Below are 17,640 nucleotides of genomic sequence, written 5' to 3'. Positions count from 1 at the left end.
CTTTCTAAATGAGGTATGATCTTGGTTTGGTTACGTTTTCGCGGGTAGTTTTATATAAGAAAATTAACTTCGCTCAGCAGCTTTAGTTGTCAGCAACTATAGTTGAAATATTAGTCAGTTTTTCTTACATTTCTGTCATGCATGTGTGTATGCATTCGTTCGTTTATTTTTATCTGTTTATTTGTTGTTCTCTTCGTTCTGTCTTTCATGCTTACGCAAATACTGTTCAGTGTACTGTCGTTATCTGGGAAGCTATTTATCTAGTACTTGTTACTTATATGCATGTACTATAGAATATATACTGGTCACTTTTTACCAGGTTTGCATGTAATTGTAATAACCACAGTGCCCTGTTAACTTCTCGAATGCTTCACACTTTTTGGATACTCTTGCCACTACAGTGCCTCAGATCCAAATGGAAGAGTATGGAGAAACTCTGACGTCCTCAGCAGGGTTTAAAGCCCCATCCGGGGTATCATAAGCTGACCACGTGGTCAGGTCGGTAACGTGACCTCGTTCTGATACTCCAGATGCTAGTTCGAATCCGGCTGTGGACGCCAGAATTTCTTGATATTCTTCTATTTGGATCTTAGGCTTTGTATAATAAGAGTGTCCAAAAAGTGTGTAGAGTTCGAGAAGTTAAGAGGGCATTGTGGTTATTACAATGACTTTAAGATAATATGTGATATACAGTGCTTTTTTACCTAATACAGACACCACCCTACTTACGAACATCCAACTTACAGACATTCAGAGATACAAACAAATGGGATCGCAAATTAAAATTGTGTTCACAGTGCTCCCATTTGCCACCCATAAGTTCAAATTTTGTTCTGCATACCTATTCTATAAAATACAGTCCTGTTTGTAGCCTACAGTGAATTATGTTTTAGTATGAAAAAAAAACGCACAGTGCTGTATTGACTTTACATCATAATATACTCAAATAGGCGTGAAGAGTACAGTGACCATCTTAAAAACAATTCAACATACAAACTGCCGTCCGGAACGTACCTCGTTCGTAGATAGGGTGGTGTTTGTATATGTTTATCACTTGCAGGTACATCACAGTTTACCGCCGTCGGACACCTAAGTCTATGCTCCTTAGTAGGAATTATGCCTCTGGGAAGAAAAGCTTAGCGGCCTGGTTTGTCTCTAACTGCATCACCGATTCAGGCAGAGAAACGTGAGTCATTAAATCCAAATATGTTAGATTCTCCATCTTTTCACATTTTTTAAGATAGCGTGATGTCTTTGAATAGGTACTTAGATTATATTGTATTTTAAGCTTTCTTATCTAACTTTCTTAACACCTTTCTCACATTATTTTAGTTCATACTACTACCACATTTCACACCATCTGCTCGCCCCGTAGTGGGTTCAGTGCACCTCATGCGGTGCACTGTAGGCAATATTTAAGGTTCGTCGCAGCATCCCTTAGGTCCCTGGCTGCAACCCTTTCATTACTTTTGCTATACCTCGGTTTATACTTTCTTCCTTCTCTCTTACCTTCCACCCTCTCCTAACCATTGTTTCATAGTGAAACTGCGAGGTTTGTTACACCTTTAAAGCCTTCTTGCTCTCAAGTTCCCTTTCAGCGCTGAACAACCTCATAGGTCCCAGCGGTTAGGCCTAAATTTTTTATTTCATCTCATTCTACACCAGATATATCACTGAAGTATACATCTGTATTTTTCATTAAGGGGCTGAATGGCTTCTTGCCCGTCTGGTCTCCTCATAATAAAAACAGCTGGAATTAGAGTAGGGAAAAATTAAAAATCCTTTCTTCTCCATAAAACACTGGATCGTAACGTAACATTTGTTGCATGTTATTGGTTTTTCAAGGAATTTACGAAGCTTTTGTAATTTCATCTGGCCATTTTTTTTTATATTGGAAAATCCACTCCTTCCACAACTTTTTCTCGACATGAAGTTGGGAGGGACGTATCTGCACACTCAAGATTGTTTGATAACAGTTATTAGTACAAATTGTTTTACTACCCTAATGCTATTCTCTATGCGTTTTAGTACATTTCTTATCTATATATTAATTTAATTTATTTTTCTTTTTAATAAGTTGACATCTCTTCCCTCTGTATTTCCCTTTACCTTCTCCTACTTCCTAATGAGCGCTATATTCTTTGGAAGCTTGAATTTCAAGTCAGTGGCTCCTGTGGGCTTGTTCCATATGAATAGGGTTCATGCTCTGAACTACTACTACTACTACTACTACTACTACTACTACTAACTACTACTACTACTAATAATAATAATAATAATAATAATAATAATGAGGGGTAACAGTAGTTACAACATAACAAAAGAGAAATGACAAAGCTATAGAATGAGAGTGCGCAAAAACAGTTTCAGAGATTAATAAAATAATAACATAGTGTGTCTTTAAGAACCTTTGGTTTGGGAGTGGTCGCAAGTGGTATGAAACTGGTACCTAGATTAAAAGAGTAACCTGTTTTTCAGTCTGTTACTTTTGTGTTATTTCTTAATGCATTGTTGTTCTGTTGCATTATATTTTCTAGACTTTGTCATAGTTAATTATGGTCTGTGCTATAAAACAATCACATTGAGTGCGTTTATTTGTTATCCATCTTCCCAACCCCGGACATAATTGGGAGGCTTGAAGTCAATAAAGGCATATGTCCGTAAAACATTTGCCAGAAAACAGTTATGAAATAAGCGAAAGGAAGACGCAAGATAGAAACAGTCGGAGAAGGCTTATTGAAAACAGCGACTCTGGGTAGGGAGTAAGCTGGGTTTTTACAGGTTGTAAAGAAAAGACAGTTACCTCTTTTGTAAATGTATACAGGTTCCTTGAGGACAAATTTCCTTTCACTTACCGAATATTTGAGGTATTCTGAATAATCTTCATTAAAGTTTACATAATGCTTGTCAAAGATATGGTTTAAAACAATCAAAAAATAGATGTATGTTGATTACTTGAAGTCCATACCCTCGTCTATCAATAGAAAAACGAACTTGGAGTTTTAACATATGAAGCTCTATTGTTTTAACAAAATAACTGACACTGGTAAATTATGTTACTGGTAAACCACCATTGAAATAAATTAATACAAAACTGAAACTATTAATCCAAAGAAAAAGAAGGATGGTCGAACGTTTTGGCGTATCGACGAGCCAGTACCTACTTAGTGAATCCTGCCTGCGAAGAGTCCGTGTAACGTCATTGTCTGGCCGACCTTAGTGGGTCCTGGAATTAAGATGAGAAGATTATTTTTACCCCCAGTGACTAATTTTTCCCTCCTTTTGTCTCTCTGGCATTGTGTCTTTCCGTTCATGTCGGTGTCACACTTTCGTACTCATATCAACTCCTCCTTCTCCTCCCCCTACACAATTGAAGAGATTTCAATCAGAGTTAGAACAGAGGGAGCCGGTCGTGCATAGCGTTCAGGGAGGTCGTCTGTTTGGCTGTTCATCAGTGTGTCTGCCACACTGAATGGCTTTTCATCTAAAGGAGACATTAGGATTTCGAACTTTTTTTTTTTTTTTTTTTTTTTTAGCTTTTTCCTTAAATTTTTTTTGGTAACCAGCTTTGTTCATAACTTTTTTTTTTAACTAGCTTTGTCCATAACTTGTTTGTTAACCAGCTTTGTTGATTACTTTTTTTTTTTAACCAGCTTTGTCCATAACTTTTTTGTAACCAGCTTTGTTTATAACTTTTTTAACTAGCTTTGTCCATAACTTATTTGTTAACCAGCTTTGTTGATAACTTTTTTTAACCAGCTTTGTCCATAACTTTTTTTTTAACGAGCCTTGTCCATAACTTATTAATTTTTTGGTAACTAGCTTTGTCGATACCTTTTTTTGGTAACCAGCTGTGTCCATAACGTTTTTTAACCAGCTATATCCATAACTTTTTTTAACCAGCTTTGTCCATAACTTTTCTTTTTAACCAGCTTTGTCCATAACTTTTTTAACCAGCTTTGCCAATAATTTTTTTTAACCAGCCTTGTCCATAACTTATTATTGTATTTTTTGGTAACTATCTTTGTCCATAACTTATTTTTAACCAGGTTTGTCGATAGTTTTTTTTTTAACCATCTTTATCCATAACTTTTATTTTTAACCAGCTTTGACCATAACTTCTTTGTAAATCAGGTTTGTCCATAACTTTTTAATCAGCTTTGTCCATAATTTTTTTTAACCAGCCTTGTCTATAACTTTTTTTTATTTTTGGTAACCAGATTTGTCCATAACTTTCAAACTATAAGAGATGGTTTCATCATCTTTGGCAGGCAAACTTTACCGTCGAAACCCTTTCAGTTGACACGCTGATATATACTTTCAAATCTTTTAAATATTTTTAAGCCATTTCAAAAGCATAAAGTTAAACTTACAAAACGTACAAATCAGTCGCTGCACTTTTAAGTAAGCTTAAAAATACAGTGAGGTTCAAGTCAGGTTCCACAGATTTTATTTGTATTTGCATGCCGTAGAGGGGTAGTACCGTATGCGGTACTCTGTAGGCAGTACGTAAGGTTCTTTGCAGTGTCCCTTCGGCCCATAGCTGCAACCCTTTTCATTCCTTTTACTGCACCTCCGTTCATATTCTCTCTCTCCCATCTTACTTTCCACCCTCTCTTAACAATTGTTTCATAGGGCAGCTGCGAGATTTTTCTCCTGTTACACCTTCCTAACCTTCTTATTGTCAACTTCCGTTTCAGCACTGAATAACTTCATGGGTCCCAGCGCTTGGCCCTTGGCCTAAATTCTATATTTTACTTCCATTCTTTGTGTTCAGTCATGCAAAAAAAAAAAAAAAGCACCTTTTGGATTTTTCCAGGTTAGTGAAAACTCTTCAGAGATGGATTAAGATCGACGTGTATGGGTTCTGCGGTCCCTTCAAATGTCGTCGGGTTGAAGGCGAGACGAATTGCTACGAAATGCTGGAACGGAACTACAAATTCTACTTGTCGTTCGAAAATTCTCTCTGCCAGGATTATGCAACCGAGAAAGTGTTCAGCATTATCCGGTGAGTCACCGTTTCATAGACCTTATTTATTGGACGACTCATTACTATGAGTCTGTATCACGAACCCCGTAGGAGGGTAGTGCCGCCAGTGCACCTCACGCAATGCGCCGTAGGCATTACGCAAGGCTTTTTGCAACGTCCCTTCCGCCCCTACCTGCTACCCCTTTCATTGTGTTTAATATACCGCCGATCATATTTTCTTTCTTCTATCTTACTTTCCATCCTCTACTAACAATTGTTTGACAGTGCAACTGCAAGGTTTTCCTCCCGTTACACCTTTTATACTCCATTCCATTCAGTATCACTGAAGTCGTGCTTAGAATTAATTGTAATATATATATATATATATATATATATATATATATATATATATATATATATATATATATATATATGTGTGTGTGTGTGTGTGTTTTGTTAAGTATTTCTTTCTGTTGTTGCGACGCTGATATAGAAGTGTATTTTAAGTACTTAATAAGTACTTGGTTGTGTGTACAAATATGAATAGAATAGTTTCATTCATTTGTATTCCATGCAGTACAGTTCAGTTCTGTCTTCTTATGTGGGTTAACTGGAGAGTATTTACAAAATCATAAAAATTCTATATTGTTGTTATATTGAGTTCGTCCATCATGAATAAAATAGTATGTAATAGGTGATTGCTCATCACGTCAACCCACACACACACACATATATATACGCTATATATATATATATATATATATATATATATATATATATATATATATATATATATATATATATATATATATATATATATTATGCCCTATACCCTGGTCAGATAGGGTCATAATCTCTTACTGCATCTGTTTTAAGAACAGAGTCATGTCATCTTACATCCCTAAGATTCTCTGGTAGTAAATGACCGGGCCTGGGTCAGCACATTCTTTCTCTCTCGTCGACTCCTCTCACTGAATCTGTCCTCAGAGACAAAGGCCTACTGGAATGAAATGTCGAGATACAAAACTAGACTTTATTTGCAAATTTAACTAAAGTATTTCAGCAAAAGCTACAGTCATGAAATGGGAGTGATTCACACCCCTTAAGAATGGAAATCATCACTAGAGGAAATTCTGATTCACAGTCAATCGAATTAATGATTCTAGACCAACCAATACTAGTGATTAACAGCCTAGTCATCAGATAAAATAAACATTTCATATTTATTCTAGACCAAAATAAATGTCATAGAGTATGTAAAAGAACACCACTTCCAAAATATTCGTCCTCACAGGATGAACCCAGAATTCTTCCTACGGCCGCAAATAACGTATCTCACAGTGGCTATTCCTAACCATTAACAATGCACGAAGAGCAAATGATACCCAGCTGCAAATCGAAGTCCCTAGCTATTGTATGTTCCTCTCATAATATACCATTAGAGAGTGCACACATGCACGCACACACTTATTAGCCCCTCCCCGGAAACGTGACGACACCGTTCAATGTTTGAAGGATCACAACACTTCCATCCATCTGTCACACTGTCTCCATGCACTTAGGCCATGATCAGAAAGCACAAATGAGTGCGTCAGATACCCGCTGTATCTAACTGTGGAAACCTCCAATATCCACATAAAGGCACCTGCATGGGATATGCTTTTGACAGGTCAGCACATAATTTGTCATTAATATTGTCATATATATATATATATATATATATATATATATATATATATATATATATATATATATATATATATATATATATATATATATATATATATATATATATATATATAATATATATATATATATATATATATATATATATATATATATATATATATATAATGTGACAGTGTCCAGTGTCTGTTCTTCAAATCAAACCTGATATCTAAGTGCTTGTCCCGGAGTCTAAGGCACCATTTATATATGGGAAATGGTCAGTCTAGTGCACCATTTTATATATGGTGACCCCAGGTGTCCAGTGTCTGTTCTTTAAATCCAAACCTGGTATCAGAAGTGCTTGATATTTGATTACCAAACTTTACCATTTATTCAACAATTATAGTTACCTCACAAAGCCCAGACACCTGAACCCTCATCACACATAAAGACGACTGATTTCTCTAAAGGCAACAGTGATCCCTTATAAAACTTATCAATCATGAAAGAAAGCAGATAAAGTTCGTTAAACAGGTGTGAGGTAAAATCTAGGGCATCACTCCATTAACATTATAAAGTTCAAGTATTTCTATTTATTTCATTTCCCTGGTTCGAGCTCACTTCAATTACTTGAAGGAAAACATCTCACTTACCACTCTATCCCTAATTCAAATCAAAATTACTGGTGGGTCAATGAATGAAACTCTGATATAATATTTTAAATACAAAAATTTATTTCTAAATTCAAAGATTATACATGACATTTAACAGTCTCAGGGAAATCTATTATTACTCGAAAAATTGGATTAAATCTGAATTAATCATCAGTCAAAATTAAATCAGAAATTAATTTATTAATTCATAAAAATTATTCAAGAAAGATTTAAATTGTTAAATAACAAAACTTGATTGAAAGGAAATATACTGTAAGTAAATTAATTCCCACGTATTAAACAAAATAAGGCAAATAAATCAATCATATAAAAATGTGGATACAAAGACACAGAAATATACTCTAAAAAGATTAAATATCAAAAAATGTAAAGCAAAAATTAAGGCAATAGCAAACATCACATATATGTATAAAAGAAAAATTCTTCAAAAGATAAAGCATGAAACATATAACACGAAAAATATTAAAAAAGTGAAAAGGTATCTTTACATATAACCACTCTATATATTTTTCTTAGTGCACTAGAAACCCACAATTATATATGTTTACAATACCTAATTTTCCAAATACTTCATGTCTTTAACCAGGCGCCGTTACACACACACTTAATAAAATACACTGTTCAGATAACTCAGACACATTTACTAAGGAATTAAACAGTTAAAGAATATGAGTGACCATCGTCTACCAAAATATCAATTACATTAAAACGGGACATTCGTAATCCCGAGAGCGAGCGAGCGAGCGAGAGAGAGAGAGAGAGACGCGGAGCGGAAAAACGCAGCTCCTTTCCACAACGCTTTTTGGTCTCTGAGTGTGGGCCCCTTTTAGATGCAGAGGGCACAGTCTATGGGTGGAAAGAACAGGTCCCAGACGATGTTTTTATTTTAAAACTCTTTAAAATGATAATTAGAGACAAAGTGGAATTACAGTTAACACTAATATTTATCATTACATAGTTTCAGAACAAGAGAATCTCTAGTTATTATAATAAGAATGGAAAACATCGCTTCTAATAACATTCCTGAACGACATTAGGCAACTTTTGTAATGGAATCTTCCACCCCACAATGTTTTTGATTGCTGCCCATAGTGCCTTGTCCGCTAATGGAGAAGGTGATATTCTCAGCAAGTTTTGAAACTGACTAAACAAACGCGTCTCTATACAACGAACAAGGGTTCTCTCTCTCTTAGCGCCACTCACATCCTCTCTAACTATACAGCGTCTCAAGACATACAGCGTTCAATCATTTTACCTACGCTAACTCTTTTACGGTATACGCGTATCTGAACACAAAATCATGTTATACAACAATTCACACATACACACGGGGAGATTACTGCATTATGAAAACCACAGCATAAGACTATATATACATATATATATATATATATATATATATATATATATATATATATATACATATATATATACACACACATATATATATATATATATATATATATATATATATATATATATTATATATATATATATATATATATTTACTGCCAGTTTCATAATTTTGACAGAATTAAATTTACCAGGCTACACATAAAAAAAGATAATTAAAAACACGTACAAGTAATATCTTGAAGTTTATTCTTAAAAATCATTAAGTTGAAAATACCTTAGTGCAACCAGACCACTGAGCTGATAAATCATTAAATATCACGAAGAGTAAGATTGTAAAATGTAATTGTTTTCATCTTTTTATGTGTATCCTGAAGATTTTCTGTCAAAGTTACACTGTGGTAATGTGTGTGTCTGTGCTTATTAATGTGTGGATACATATGCATATATATATATATATATATATATATATATATATATATATATATATATATAATATATATGTGTGTGTATAATATATATATATATATATATATATATATATATATATATATATATATATATATATATATATATATATACATATATATATATATATATATATATATATATATATATATATATTATATAAATATAAATATATATATGTATATATATATATATATATATATATATATATATATATATATATATATATATATATATATATATATATTTATATTTATATTTATATATATACATGAATATGTAAATATACATATAGATTAAAAGTACGTCGTTTTCATCTCGTCATCTAAAAATTCCTATCGGCCGTCTATTACCACATTTATGAAGAGTAAAGTAGCGTTGAAACTAGCCGTTATGAAACTGCAATTCGGATTCAGATTATTAAGATGACTGATAATGTTTCCACTCGTTTCACGAGAGCGTCCTTTCGGCCCCTAGTCGCAACCGCTCTCATTTCTTTTACTGAACCTCCATTCCTATTGTCTTCCTTCCATCTGACTTTCCAACCTCTCTAAAAATTGTTTCCTAGTGCGAGTGAGAGGTTTTCCTACCGTTACACCTTTCAAACCTTACTTGAACGACCTCTTACGTCCCAGCGCTTGGTCTTTGGCCTAAATTCTATATTGTATTCTATTTCTATAGAATTTAACATCAGTCACACCGAATTATCGTTGTTTGTGAGACTTTATAATAAGAAGGAGTTTGACAGTAGGTTGAAAATCTTTGTGTAAAGCTCTTACGATCACGCTGAAGTTTCTTAGTACAGTATTCTTTTTATAAAGGCCGAGAAACTTTTTATGGAGTAACGAAAACAAAAGGCTTCTAGTGCTTCCTTTTGATGATTGTTTTAATAATAATAATAATAATAATTATTATTATTATTATAATTATATTATTATTATTATTATTATTATTATTATTATTATTATTATTATTATTATTATTATTATTATTCAGAAGATGAACCTCATTCAAATGGAACAAGCCCACAGTAGCCATTGACTTGAAATTCAAGCTTCCAAAAAATACGGTGATCACTCGTAAGAAATAACAGAAGGTAAAGGGAAATACAGAAAGAAGAGAGATCAGTTATTAGGAAAACAGATAAATTAACAAATGAGTAAATAAAAATGTAAGTATAAATTAAATAACGTCCCGAAACAGGTCAAGTCACGGGGTATTAACGTCGCTTTGGAAACTCTAGGGACGAGTAGGAACCTCCGAAAAATAAAAGCGGATGCATCTCTGAATGTAATACAGAATGCGTGGGCAAAGCGAGGAGAAGCTGGCATTACTGACGATATCTCCCGTAGGGGGATAGTGCCTTCAGTGCACCTCACGCGGTCCACTGTAGGCATTACTTAAGGTTCTTTGCAGCATCCCTTAGGCCCCTGACTGCAACCTCTTTCATTCTTTTTGCTTTACCTTCGTTCATAATCTCTCCCTTTCTTCTTACTTTCCACCCTCTCCTAACACCTTTCAAACCTTTTTACTGTCAGTTTCAGTTACATCGCTGAATGACCTCCTAGGTCCCAGCGGTTGGCTTTTGGCCTAAATTTTATGTTCTAATCTAATTTATGTTTTCAGGTATAATGTGGTGCCAGTGGTTTATGGTCTTGGGAATTACACGGTTCAGCTGCCTCCTGATTCCTACATAGATGCTTTGGACTTCCCAACTGCCAAGAGTTTGGCTGCCTACCTTCATTATTTAGATAAAAATGACACGGCATACAATGAATATTTCAGGTAAGATTTTATTTAAATATATATAATATAAATATTCATATACGCATAAATAGTTATATATATATATATATATATATATATATATATATATATATATATATATATATATATATATATATATATATATATATATATATATATATACACGTATAGTAATATATATATATATATATATACTATGATAGTTAGTCACAGAAATATTTATATATTTATCTTTACATATCTACAAACATGAAAAGCAAACTTCAGACATTACGAAACTCAAACTAACTTACTACTGAAATCCAGATTTATCTGAAACAACCATGTTGGGAATTTATTATCAGCCATTTTAGTAACGGGAAGTTGACAATTGCAAAGAAAATCTTCACCATCCCTAACATGTATATAGATTGTCTCAAATGGTCCATTATGTCATCAGGATGGACGATTTTGCCGGATTGCAAAGTACTTAGGTTAGAATACACTTACATAATATCTGTATGGGGCGGGTGAGGTTGGTAGTAAGGTGCATTGTAGCCATTACTTAAGATTCTTTGCAGCGTCCTTTCCATAGGCCCATAGCTGCAACCCCTTTCTTTCTTTTTTACTCTGCGTCTGTTCATATTCTCTTTCTTCCATCTTATCTTTGCATCACTTGCTCACCTCATAACAATTGCTTCAAAGTGCAACTGCGAGTTTTCCCCATGTTACACCTTTTTGTACCTTTTTTTACTTTCAGTTTCCCTTTCTGCGCTGAATGGCCTCATAGGTCCCAGCGGTTGGCCTTAGGCCTAAATTTTATATACCGCTCTATTCCAGCGTTGACAACAGATGCATTGTTATCGGTACTGCCTTGTAGTTACGATGTATGATTAGCGTTATACAGCGCTATGTATAATTTCAGTGTGTTACATTAACGGTATCGCTCAGGGCAAAGCTCATTACTGATCCATTTTATTAACTTGCTCTCCCACCTGCTCGCTCTGTACTGATACACGATCCTGCAGACATCTGTGAAATTTTAAATAGTTTTATTTCATATGAAGCTTCCACACAGTTCAGTGCATTGTCCACATTTATGAACACCATATTCTTTGGAAGCGTAAATTTCAAGTCAGTGTGGGCTTGTTTCATATGAATAGGGTTCATCTTCTGAATAATATAATAATAATAATTATGATCCCAAGCTGTATGTGACATAACATTTCGGTAACACAATTTTCTCTCATTCTGTCAAGAATTTCTCGCACTTGTTGAACACTGACCCATCAGGTGTGAACTGATACAGTAATCTTCAAATAGAATATTCCTAATTCTATCCTTGTTATATACGGTTCTGTAGTTACAGAAGGGGCCACCGCAGTAATAACATTTAGTCTTTACAGTGAGGATCGTGCACTCTGTTTTATGTGAAAATATATTTTACATCTGTTTTATTTCTGTTCATTTATTTTTTGTTTACTTTTCATTCTTATCCTACTTTGAATAAATTGAGTTTTCTCGTTATTTGAAATAAAAATTGTTAGTGATATCCTTAGCTGGCAAGTTGGTTATAGGCCTGGTGCCTCTGTGTTTTCATTTTGGGAATTGGTCTGAAAAAATAGCAAAGCAGTTTTTAGCATCGTTACTATTCAGCATCTGGAGAGAAAGAACTTGAAAGCAAATCTGTTCACATTTGCTTTCATGAAGCCAAAGTTAAGTTAAAAGTTAACTCAACTTTGGCTTCATGAAAGCAAATGTGAACAGATTTGCTTTCACAGCAGCATATACAGTCAACCCCCGCCTATTCACAGAAAATTCGCCTATTCGTTTTTCTTAAAGAAATATTTACTAATTACTGTATTTTCATATTATTTTCGTGACTAAATACATTTTTCATGATAAAACTATTAAAATAGGGAGTGTAAGCGTTGTTAGAGGGTTTTTTGGCCTTTGAATGATCAAAATAGGTAGTTATAAGCGTTTTTAAGAGGGGTGTCAAGTATTCGCGGATTTAAGCTATTTGCGGGAGGTTGTGGTCACTATCCCCCCGCGAATCCCGGGGATCGACTTATAATCAGCTCAACAGCCAAGGTTTTAGTAGGCTATGCCACGTCCTCCACGGGGAGGGAATTGACTAATAAGACGCCCTAGTAATATATTGTTCAGTGCTGTGATTTCCGACTTCGTTACATGTGTGCGTGGATATGTCGACTACTGTATTATTGTTGTAATAAATCACTCACTTCCATTTAATTGTTTAATTTGGCCTACTATTTCTTTGTAGTCATGGCAGTCCCTTTTATTTTTATCTGTGGAAACAATCGCAGTAACAGTGATAATAGCCATTGTACTGGGTTGATCCAAGTTAAATCCCTTTCCTGAGATTTTGTCACGCCAGTACAGAGATTACTTTTTTGTTAAACTGCTTAGGTCAGTGTTCTTTTTATACATCATAATTGGTGGGTGATTCACAGTTGTCTGATTTATCCTGCCCCTCCCCCCACACCACACCCCCACTGTTTTGATTCATGATCAGGTTAGGCCTGAGGAAGAAATTTTATACCCTGATGTCATATTTTTATATTGTGTTTTGCCCTGTGTCATGTTTTCAAGCTGATCAAGTAGTTACTTTTGGTCTTTTCATTTAGGCAAATGAAAAGCTGTTCAACCTCACTCTCCTGTTACAGTATACACAATGTTTTTCCTGTTTTCTGAAGCTACCGCATATAGTGCTACTGATGCTTTTTGTCTTTTTTTTTTAATAGTTTGAAAACAAATAGGCATGCCCTTTTATCTCTTCCTGAGGTCATGTTTACACTAATTTCTTTCAATTTTCTTGGCTGTAGACCCCAACAGCTGCTCATGCCCATTTTTGCTGTTGCATGGTGGGTTTTTGTCAACTTAGTATCTTTAGGCATTAAGAATGTGCTAAACCTGAGGCTCTCAGAATCAGTAGAATCCGTTCTGCAACTGACGGGCATCACGGATAAGTGGTAGGGTTTAGTAACACTGTACAAATGAAGACCCTGTAGGTAATATCCTGTGAAAAGGCAGAAGGGGAAATTTTGCGGCATGTAGTTAGACTGAAACCCAGTAGGCTGGAGACGGCACAACAATCTCAACTGTCACTCATTGTTGATTGCTTCTGGATAGCACTTACATCTTCCACTGGTATTGTGGTCAATGTCGATACCAGTTTATTGGACTCGAAACCAGATAAGAAAACTCTTCAGGTTGGTGAGAATTTTTTAAGATTTACTGGAAACGTGAATAGGAGGGCAGCTCTATTGTACCTAAAAAAAAAAAAAAGATATCCTGAAGGCCCTCAAACGTGATTTGAGAATCAGGAAGCAGAAAAATTAAAGTAAAGGAACTGTGGCACTTTGCAGCAAAATTGCTCAATGCAGTAAGTCTTTCGTTGGGAGTGGGTCACTTTCAGAGAAAGATAGTACGCTACTTCTTATTTCATGCTTCCAAAGATGGCGAATGCAATTTCGCTAGTGGATCTTGAGGCATAGAGGATCCTGGCTAACTCATACTAATTATACGTTCATAAAGTGGAAAATGCCTTAAGCATGGACAGTGATAAGAGAGATGTAAGGGACTTAATATCGAGGGCTCGTTGGAATGTGCAGTTTGACGAGAGAAAGTTTTTAACAGTGCCTGGTTGGTTACTCTTCCTATGTTATAGCAGGAATGGGATAGGGGTAAAGTTTGCAACCACCATTTTTGTTGAAAATATATGTAAACAAAGACTTATAAGAGACACCCACTCAAAGTATGAATCATATATATATATATATATATATATATATATATATATATATATATATATATATATATATATATATATATATATATATATATATATATATATATATATATATATTTATATATATATATATATATATATATATATATATATATATATATATATATATATATATATATATATATATCCTGACATCTGTCAGGTGTGGCTCTGGTCTCAGGTGTGGCTCAGTCTCCTATGGTCGGTACGTTGATCGGTATTGCCCCCTGAAAGTATATTGTGATTTTTAGCCAAATGAGTTTTGAAGGCCACTCCTGTCTTGACACCCGTCTGTGGGTGGATCTGTAGTCTCAAACGGTTGTGTATTTTCGTCAATACTGTCTCTGTAGTATATATTTTGTGGCTTCTAATACTCAGTCCTTTGTCAGTGGCTTGAAATAAAGTCAGAAACCAGTCAGGACCTTACACCCAGTCTCTTATCTTTCACCTGTGGTAATGTGTGATATATATATATATATATATATATATATATATATATATATATATATATATATATATATACATATATATATATATATACATATATATATATACACGTGTGATATATATATATATATATATATATATATATATATATATATATATATATATATATATATATATATATACAGGTGAAAGATAAGACTAGTATAAGGTCTTGACTGGTTTCGACTTTATTTCCAAGCCACTGACGAAGAACTGATGCATAGTATTAGAAGTCACAAATATATATACTACATATATATAAATTTTGACTCACATCAGGATCGAATGCAGGTTTTTCAATTGAAAGGCAAGGGCGCTACCCACTAGGCCTTATAAGTCATAAAAGAATTTGGAACCTGAGGGCAACTGCACCCAAGGAATTACCTGGGCAAGCTAACTGCTTGCATACCAGCATGTTTTCCCCAACTTCCCGACTCAGCAATGACCCAATTAACAGCATTTCATTTGAATTATCCCTTCTTAGTGAATAAGATAGAAATAATCAACACACAGTAGTTAGCTTGCCCAGGTAATTCCTTGGGTGCAGTTGCCCTCAGGTTCCAACTTCTTTTATGACTTGTATGGCCCAGTGGGCAGCTCCCTTACCTTTCAATTGAAAGACCTGGGTTCGATCCTGGTGCGAGTCAGAAATTGATTTCTATTCCACACGTGATTGTGTGTTGATTATTTCTAGTATATATATATATATATATATATATATATATATATATATATATATATATATATATATATATATATATATATATATATATATATAGAGAGAGAGAAAGAGACCTCGAAAAATAAATGAGTTCTTGGAGAGTGCTGAAAATGTATGTCTGTAGGACCCCTGAAGAATCCATAATAATTCTGTCATTTTAGAAAACATTTCCAGGTGACTTAAATAACAGACTGGAGAAATTTTGGAAGCGATTGATCATTCAGAGACTCATAATTAGTTAATTAATCAGTTTGTGCTTGATGATGACAGATGCCTCTCCAAGACTTGGCAGTGGAACATAGCTTTTAATAGGGTAAGGTTATCTTCCCAGCGAATATTCAATTCTGCTCCAATTTAGAAGAACGCAAAGAAAGAAACGGCAGTTGTAGTCATGATACGTTTAGTTCACTCAATAATTAGTTTCAGGTAGATATATCTATCAGTTTTATCTTGTTTACGTGTGCTTTCAAAGTACAAGCAAAAACAGTGATGCTGATTTGTAGCAAAGTAAGATGTGATCTCCAAGGAAAGATGAAGTGTAAGCTGAAAGTTGATTCAAGAGGTACAGTACGATGTGCACAGTGCACAGACTACCCAAAAGAGAAAGAAGATGCCTGAATTTTGTGCTGAGAGACGGGACTGTGAACTCAGCAGGTCTTTGTTGTAAGGACTTGCTACTAATTGAGAGAAATTTTGTGTAAACACGACGTGTAACAGACCAGTGTTTATCGTTCAGAAAGCATACAAAAGGTAATGTCAAGATTTTGCTGATGTTCCAGAAACTCGAGGAGGTTTCTGTCAAACCTAACCATCAGAGTCGAATAGAACTGGTCATCTTTTACAGATAGGAAGCGGCAAATTAACATTACAGTTTTATATCCAGAGCGAGCGCAAAAAGAGATGTCTTTCACAGAAGTAAATAGCGACTGTAGATCAGTATCCAGCAGCCAAGGAAGAAAGTTTCAGTATTTTGTCAAGATACCGGAAAAAATCCTGGAAGAATATTATTTATTACTAGTATTGTAATTATTATTATTATTACTTTTTGCATTTTCAGTTGGAAAGCTTATCACCGGTTACCAGCAACATGGGATATGTTTGCAAAACCGTGGTGTGACTTGTGCGCGCGACTTCACGGGGATCGTTCTCGAAAAGTCTATGAAGATATAGACAAGTGGTTCATCACCGACTCGAAATGTGTGAACGATCAGACGCCAGAGATATCAAGATTCATCAGTGGCCTTCCTTATGTTGACGTCACTGACCCCAAAAATATAGATCCGTCCTCAGTGGTGGGATGAACGTAATGTCAATATAGGGAGCATTTTACCCCAATATGAATTATATATAAAAAAAGGGGTTTATTTCCGACGCGTTGCCTAACATACAAGTATGTATAATTACTTCAAAACTGGGTGATATGTGATTTTATGTATGCACAAATGCATGTATGTATGTATGTATAATAAAGACTGCATAATAAAAACTAAGTTACTCGTACTTTTTCTTAATATCCTTTTGCAGTAATCCCTTAATCCACTTCTTCACAGAACTCGGATGAAGTCGCCATATTAACCTGTCACCAAATCATCTGGCGAGATGTAAATTACTGTGTCCTGAAAAACCTTTTATCTTCAATCAGTAACCCGTAGTTCGTGTACAGTTTTCAGTGAAAGTTATTGTCAAAATGTCAGAAGCTAGAACAACAGATAAACAAAGATCACTGGCCTTTTAAAAATAA

The 17,640-nt window shown here is 34.5% G+C and overlaps 1 protein-coding gene across 5 annotated transcripts in view; it reads left to right on the top strand.

Annotated features, from left to right (window-relative positions):
• The window catches only part of LOC136834391 (alpha-(1,3)-fucosyltransferase C-like), a 51,903-nt gene extending 34,506 nt beyond the window's left edge, over positions 1 to 17,397 (top strand). For all 5 annotated transcript variants that reach the window (XM_067096952.1, XM_067096953.1, XM_067096955.1 and 2 more), the window contains 4 exons: positions 1,061 to 1,186; positions 4,820 to 5,008; positions 10,759 to 10,917; positions 16,957 to 17,397. In XM_067096952.1, coding sequence (XP_066953053.1) covers positions 1,061 to 1,186; positions 4,820 to 5,008; positions 10,759 to 10,917; positions 16,957 to 17,200 — 718 coding nt within the window. In that variant the 3' untranslated portion in view covers positions 17,201 to 17,397. The remainder of the gene's footprint in view (positions 1 to 1,060; positions 1,187 to 4,819; positions 5,009 to 10,758; positions 10,918 to 16,956) is intronic.
• The last annotated feature ends 243 nt before the right edge of the window (positions 17,398 to 17,640 follow it).

Source organism: Macrobrachium rosenbergii, chromosome 53, assembly GCF_040412425.1.
Source record: "Macrobrachium rosenbergii isolate ZJJX-2024 chromosome 53, ASM4041242v1, whole genome shotgun sequence".
Lineage (NCBI taxonomy): Eukaryota > Metazoa > Arthropoda > Malacostraca > Decapoda > Palaemonidae > Macrobrachium > Macrobrachium rosenbergii.
Note: the sequence above shows the minus strand (reverse complement) of the source record. Positions and strands in the feature narration are given on the sequence as shown.